General features: G+C 48.3%; 2 protein-coding genes across 2 annotated transcripts in view; both read right to left on the bottom strand.

Moving 5' to 3' along the window:
• Positions 1–573, bottom strand: part of Pmar_PMAR017150 (Gastricsin precursor, putative) — a gene marked incomplete at both ends in the record, with an annotated part of 2440 nt that extends 1867 nt beyond the window's left edge. Inside the window, 3 exons of the mRNA XM_002767528.1 lie at positions 37–125; positions 189–354; positions 463–573. Coding sequence (XP_002767574.1) covers positions 37–125; positions 189–354; positions 463–573 — 366 coding nt within the window. The remainder of the gene's footprint in view (positions 1–36; positions 126–188; positions 355–462) is intronic.
• A 5681-nt stretch (positions 574–6254) lies between these two features.
• On the bottom strand, positions 6255–7613 carry Pmar_PMAR017151 (Pepsin B precursor, putative; the record flags this gene model as incomplete). Its single annotated transcript, XM_002767529.1, has 1 exon — positions 6255–7613. One exon carries the CDS (start codon positions 7611–7613, stop codon positions 6354–6356), a length of 1260 nt encoding a protein of 419 aa, XP_002767575.1. The 3' UTR covers positions 6255–6353.
• Between the last annotated feature and the right edge of the window lie 165 nt (positions 7614–7778).

The raw sequence follows: 7778 nt of genomic DNA on the forward strand, positions 1-7778 counted from the left end.
CAGATCATTGGTGTAGACCCCTCGTGTGAGATCTACCTCTCTCGCTGAAGGTGCTCGCTTCCATCTCAAACCGTGATCGGCGATGTAGTTGATGTCGACAAAGTCGGCGGAGTCAGCTATAATACCTAGCCAAGCACGTCGGTATTTGCTCCTGCTTTTCGGCTCAAGGACAAGGCTCCGATGCCCACTGGCCCAGGGATTGTTGATGCTGATACGCCCTTCGATGGTGAACAGTGTCACCGGAGATACGCTGATTATTCGAATCTCATCATTAGCAGTCGCATCAGCTGGCACGTCAAGCTGCGACCGAGTCATCCCAACCAACAGCGACTGGGCTATCATGTCGATACGGCTCTGTAATGGACTGAGCCTAGCATGCCCTTCCCACAGAACTCGTCCAACACTTAACCCTTGCACGACAACAGGGCTCGAGCTCTCGAGTACTAGCTCTGTGATTGTCACATTCTTGGTGAAGGTTATAAGCCCAGCTGCATCGGACGGGGCGAGAACTGGTCGTGTCCCTTTCACGGTGCTCCATTTATCGCTGTAGTGGATACCAACTTCACCAGGCATGTGTGTGAACGTAGATGTTTGCAAGCTCAATACAAAATGAACAGCTTCAGCATTCCTGAAGACAGTCTCAGTGTGGTTCAAATGACGCAGTAGTCGATTGACGCTAGAACGAAGCTCATCTGGGTCGTCGGAGCTTTCAAGCAAACTCTGCGGGAGGAGCTCTCCCAAGCCGACATCAACGTATGAGCTTCCAAAGAAGGAACAGGTTGGCCCGTGTAGTGAAGAATCACAAACGCCTAGTGATGGACTCTCTGTCTGAGCTGGCCACTGGAGGTCTGATCGCCGGACGAGGATGCGTCTCCGAAGATTGCTCACTAGTTGGTCTACTGGTGGGGGGAACAATGAAAGGGATACACCTTGCGACACTCGCAAGGCTAAAACGATGTACCGGAGGTAGAAACAACACATTGAAAGCACTGCAAAGAATGACGACGATAATCGACGATTCAACACAGCAGACGGAGACTAGCCAGGAAAATTGACTTGATCATGTGTATCAGAGATGATGTTGCATAACTACATCAAGCGCAATCCATAGTGCATAGGATCGAGGTTCTCTAGTTTCCCACCAAATTGATGGGAAAAGAGCCATAGGCGGATTGAATCATGTCAAGCATCGTCAACTATTATTACGATCCTCCGGATCCTTTCCTGTCTAACTCGACGCTGTGCATGCGTGCATTACATGCCGACCAAATGGAACGATCGCACAGCTAGCATGTTTTCCCGAACGGACTCCCATCACTGGCCTCGACAACACACATCTTCTCCCGAATCACACGCAACATTATGTTAACTTGGGACAATGCAACACTGTCATCACGCTGCACTTGTCTTATCGGGATCAACGAAATCGTGTGGCTCGCTCCGCCTAGCAAGATGATAAGCGAGAGTACAGCAACGGTAACGATCAAAAGACTCGTAATTCGAACACAGCATAGCTCGACACTTACATTCTCTGCACGAGGCTGAATGCCACTTGACTCTGTGGCGAGGGAATCCTCGGAGACGCGGCTTCTAGCAGTGTTGGAGGCGGAATCCGCCTGGCGGATGACGTTACACCAGCACTGTTCTTCCGCTCGCTGCCTAGCTCAGCCCGGATCTACTGTACTTTACCTCCAGCCACGCAGCAGTAAACTCCTAGACGAATATACGGTATGGGTCCGTATAGATGGTTGATGGCTTGCTGGCCGACTTCCGCAACGGGTAGGTGTCCTTCAGAGATTACGAACAGTGTCTGATTATCGTTAAGTTGCTGGGGTAGGAGGCTCACCATCATTTCATCGTCATCAACGCCTTGTGTGGGTTTTTCCTTTTGAGAGTTTGTCACTCGGATCAGCTCCGTCCTCCCGGGCTCCTCTTGATGACATGGCTCGCCCTGTGCTGTCCTCCACACACATGTCACGTGAAAGCCGTGGTATTAACAAAGGCCGGCTGGTGGTTGAGAACTCACATCCACTGTGGAAGTCATTCCCTCGGAAGTGAGGGAATGACTCATCTCACGACTCTCTCATCTAGGTCGCCGGTGTTGGTGATAGCGAGTGCAACTTGACAGCTACGTAAGAGTACGATAGCGACTTGTGTAACAATGATTCCAACATCGCTGTTCCGTAACTGGTGTAACACAAGGGGATCTTATAGGTTAGGGACGTACAGTGTAGACTGTCAGAACCAATCGTATCGATCGTAAGGCGAAGGCAGGACTGTGTTTACGTGTGCAGTGTTCTCACGTACAGCGCACAGACGAAGAAGTATGTATGCACAGAATTGTCTACTGTACTCGGATGAGAGATGCTGACTAACATGGTCCTGTTGACGAGATCAGGACAATCGCTATCCTCTCGGCGTTTCTTTAAGATTTCTCTGTCTGAGATAACAGCACTATTGTAGTGATGAAGATCTCAGTAGAATGGATCACCTCGTGCTGTCACAGCACTGCTGTGCCCTTCGCTCATCCGGATTTTACTGAGAGTGATGCTGAGAAGCCAAACGCTCCATTATAACGTCCCTCTCCCTCATGTTTTTCTCCTTATCCGCCCTTATCTGATAGAGCCACGCGAGACTCGTCATTGGATCAACCTCGTAAGAGAGGTTAATGTTGTACATGAGTTAGTTCACTCTCGAGGGCCTTCTTGACCTTCTTATCGTGAGTAACACGCTGAGCAGCCCTTACCGCTGCCTTGAGCTCACGTTCGAGCCTCGAACTTCGAGGTGAGCAACCCTACCAGGCAAGCACGGCGAATTACCATGTACTTTTACGCGACGAAACAGGAGCCACAAGCCTTCGTCGAGATGCAAGAATCCTCCAACATAGACCTAACCTCTGCTGTTCTCGATGTAGTGTGGCCATCAACATCATCGTTGCTGCCGATGTTGTTTTTCCGACGGGCGCCTTCCAGCTGGCTTACCAATAGGTTTCAAGGTTATCCGTTGACTATACTCGTCACGAATAACTGCAGGGTAACCGATTGGCTACACGAGTAACTCGTGCAGCCAATCGTTTCTGGTCCACATCGTATGAGTTGGGTCCTTCCCAACCTCAGTGATATTGATGAGTGAGTCAATGCCCGACAGAGCCGAGGGATCATCAATGTCGGCAACGCACAATGTTATGATGATAATCTAATACTAGATGTTCTCATAAGATGAGGAGCTTTCTGACGTTTACCCTGCCCTTCCTGATGTCGGTTTCGACTCGAAACTTTCGAGTTCTCGTGTGCGTTGAGGATGGACGTTAAAGAAGTCCGACAGCGCCGACGGAATGTTATCTCGTGCACCGGTGATATCGAGACTCTCGATTCGAGAGGTTAATCTGGTGCTGTCGCTATCTGCATGAATGAATAGTTGCCGATACTGTGATAAACGGCGAACGACCTACGCAGGCTTCCACTAGCCAGTAGTCTCGCGAGAACGAACTGGTCAGGCCGAAGTTCTGGAGGCCTCTTTGAAATTCTGGGCCTTCTGGCTCAAATGCCCATGGAAGTGGGTTGTCGTTTTATGAGGCGGCCATGGTGGCGGCGGTATCTGTTACGAATTCTTGACCTACACTTCAAGTACGGAATTCAATATGATGATCGTGGGGCCCACAAAGAGCGAGGCGAGCTCAGCCCAAAGCCTGGCGCGCCATCGATTGGCACATTGGATCGCTCTCTGGATAGTATACAGTGGACACAGGAACTGTTATCACGCGCGATGCGAACTCGCGCATCGATGGGCTATATCAAAGTTCCAATACTTTCCCTACCATCAGGTTGGTAAGTGGGCAATATATGGCAATTTGCATTGACCTCATACTCAGTCGCTTCAACCTAAACATGTCTTTCTCTTTTCCCCTCGGTGCCACGGAAGGTCTATGTTCTCAGATGTGTACGTATATCAGAAGTTGTATCAGAAGACCCACTAGGCCCCTGTATAATACTAGGTCTTCGGTGCGAAGGGGCGGAGCTCGCTGAGCTTCTTATCAAGAACTCAGCGGGCTGAGCCCGCCGGGCTCTTATTGAAATTATTTTGTAAATTGGGTGACTAAAAACAAAAGGTTGTCAGGGGTTGACTGGCGTCGTCGACGACGTCGACGACTCGTCGACTCGACATGGCCGACCACTGTCTCCTGATAAAGACATGTGACAAAAATGATTGTCGAGGGATTTGACAGTTCGGTTGAGAGTCGTGGTCACTAACGTACTGAGCTAATAGTTCATCTCTTGTGCGAAGAACCGTTTCGTCAAAAATAAGCGGGCAAAGCAACATCCACACTTCCGCTATATTTTGACGCTGATGAGCAGTCAACGGGGGACAGAATGATACCCTGTTTGTCTTCAGAATCGCCCTGGTCGGGTCAGAATTTTTGCTCACGCACGGTCGGACGGATGGATGGACGGACGGACGGACGCACGCACACGAGTGTTCGTGCGCAGTAACATAAGCTCCGCTCGCTCCGCAATATAGTGTGCACCTGCTGCAGGTGTAGTAATTCCAGGTGCGGATCATACTATGAATCATGGCTAAATGGCCCAGGCTACTTCTGTTTGGCGAATCGAGTCGGACGAATCGATTTGTTTCGTGCCAACTGACTCTGACTTTCGGATGCAAGCCACTAGGCATCATATGCCGCAGACTACCGAATCCATAAGGACAGAGTATTCTCGAGTATTGTACAGATGTTTGCGGATTAACCTCTGAAGACGGAATGTGCGCGGATGTTTGGCTCAACGTGGGGTTGCGTCGAAATCCACCTTGAAAACAATGATCGAGGAAATTCATCCGAATGATATGGAGTACCCTGTGGTGCAATTCATCATCTCATCATTACTGTTTCAACTCACAGAAGCTATAGAATTAAGATATACGAGAAAGGAGAGAGGAAGCTCACCTTAGGCGCAGGGGCAAGTTGATGTCCGTCAAGTGTTGACTGCGCATTGCTCGGTCTTGCCTCTGTAGTAGAAAAGTCACCTCTGTAGTAAAAGTCACTTCACATGTCCAGTAGAGCCTCGCTGGCCTGCCTCACTGGTGTGACATAATCTAATATTATTCCAGTCGCTCTGCTGGCCAGAGTTCCCCTTTGTCCCTGATTGATATCGCCTGGGGCAACCTCCTTAATGAGTCGATAAAATAGCATACAGATGGCCGTCAATCTCTGACAAAATCTCAATCACTGTCGATTTCAGCTGTCGTTGAGCTGCACTGTATCGAGCCTCCACCTCAGACACTTGGTTCTCCAACGCTGACACTCTACCTTCCGCACGAGTCAGCAAGAATGATTCATTCCTGTCCGTACGCACATCCGGAGTCCGGGAACGAGTGGGGCTGTCATAAGCAGTGTGATGAGACTTCATTGGACCATCCTGATATGCCTTTCCATTGGTGTTCTTGATAGTTTCTGCTTGGATGAGACGCTCCATCGATGGAGACATCCCTGACCTCATCCCAACCCGTATATGCTGCTTCACCAGATATGGCAGTACGATCGGTAAACCAGAGATAAGACGAGATAAGGGTAGGAATCATTCCCAGGGAATGGGTTAAGACGTGACAAAACGCAACGTTGAGCTCGCATTACCAGTTAACGCGGATGATTAATGAGGGCGTGAGAAAAACTATATCAGGCTTCGAACGCTCGATGATGGAAGCGAGGTTCTCCAGCGTTGGCGGCTGTCTTCACTGTGCTGAGCTGTTCAGTCTGAACACCATGGGGCCGATACGATGGCTGAATATACAACTATGTGTCGGCCCATGAATATTTCAGCTGAGGCACTCTCAAGTTACACAAGTAATACGTGTGGAACAGTTATGCGCGAGTGTTAACACGCGTTAAAGCATGGGGGATGATTTGGAAACCAAGATTGCAGCTTGGTAGAACTCTCGGCCAGTTCAATGAGAAACATAGTAGGACTCTCATTCGGTAAGGGGAACGAGGAACTCCCTTCACTAATACGGTCAACTAGTGTTGAAATTGAAGTTCTTATTATCGCTCCTTGTCGAAATTGAAGTTCCTAAAAGTCTCTTTAATTCTATTTTACCCGCCCGTCCAAATAGGAATTACGATTTTTGAAACAGGCGCTGGAAAAGTATAGAAGCTATGGATACTCGATCCGTTATCCCACAAGATAAACATAATTCGATAATATTTGGACGCACTGGTGCAACACAACAATGAAAGATGGGAGGGTCAATGAATGATTGAAAAACAAGACTAATGACTGATTGCTGTGTGGAGTAATCAGTTCGCGCATGTGCCATACGCATCCCTATAGTCTATTTTATTTCACTCTCGAAGAGTGTTTCTACTTGAGTTCACTAATACCTATCTTATTATTCGTCCAATCATACAAAAAATAACGTCCAATGAGGCTAGGGAGTCCAATAGCCCATAGAGGATAATCAGTCACATTAAGAAGTACGCGACAATAAGCTCGCCCTTGAGCATCCGTTCTAATATCCACATATGCATCAGAGGGGATCTTCACCTTGACGTCCGGACCATCTAGACCCTTTAGAAGAAATTCTATCGGTGGAAGGTGTTGTCGTTGATTACAATTGACGATAAGCTTAGAACCCCTTTGGGTAATCGTCACCTTACTGCTTGATCGAACCTCAAGATCTTTAATGAGGGTAGGAAGAGTATACCTGTGCATAGGTATGAATATGCACTCTGCTCCAGTATCAAGGATACCATCATCATTCACAGCCATTACAGGATACGCGCTACCTCCAAGGGAGAAGCCAGTAACTCGGACAAACCTGTCTTCAGTAGTAACCGCTACATAGACCAACGGACTCTTATACATACTAGGATCCGATCCACCGAGAAGGAGTTCCCCTCTTTCATTAGTGCCATCAGGCCTGAGGTAAATCGAGAAGATACTACTCTCGATAAGCTCCCGTGCGAGAAGTTGTTCTATTATCGGTATATATGGTGATTTTGGATCATCTTGTGGTGCCAATCCGAAACCAGCATGAGGGACTGGCACATTGGGACCGTACGTGTATTCAGCAAGCAGACCGAATGAAATAGAGGCACTGACAGCTGAGCCGAAATGGGCCGTTGCAGATTCCTTGAAGATCCGTACTTCGGATCCATCTCCGAAATCTAGTGTATAAGGTTTTTCCTCACTGCAAGGTTCAGGGCTGCATTCATAACAACCGAAGATGATGTCCTTGCACCTCCCTGGATGACCCTTCTCATACCAATGCTTCCAGAGGAAGAACGTCGTGGAACCGCCGGTGTCAATAAAACCATAGACATTTTGGCTACCGAGTGTTACTTTTCCAACTAGGGCATACACATCAGCCTCTTTCGTAACCTTCTCATATGATATAGGAACCCTTATGAGAGATCCCACTACACTTGATAATAGGGAGAGAGGGAAAAGTAGAGAACGGAATATGACCATCTCAGGTTGGAAATCAGCTACAAGACATAAATTCAGGTTCATGGATAATGCTATTACTTCTAACTGTACTGTAGCGTCTTCATGATCAAGCCAATCACCACTGGTGAACAACCCAGCACTGGCATCGGCACCAGATGATGAGCTAGTCATCAGAAGATGTTCACAACTCGCTATCGACGTTCAAATATATCCCGATGCTACCGAAAGAAGATCCTCAGGAGTCTCCCTCATTCCGGAGCCCTTCTGCGCTACCAACATTATTCAACTCGCGTACTTCACGTAAAACGCTACGGATGAACAAGATTCCGCACAAGC

This window comes from Perkinsus marinus, assembly GCF_000006405.1.
Source record: "Perkinsus marinus ATCC 50983 genomic scaffold scf_1104296970664, whole genome shotgun sequence".
Lineage (NCBI taxonomy): Eukaryota > Perkinsozoa > Perkinsida > Perkinsidae > Perkinsus > Perkinsus marinus.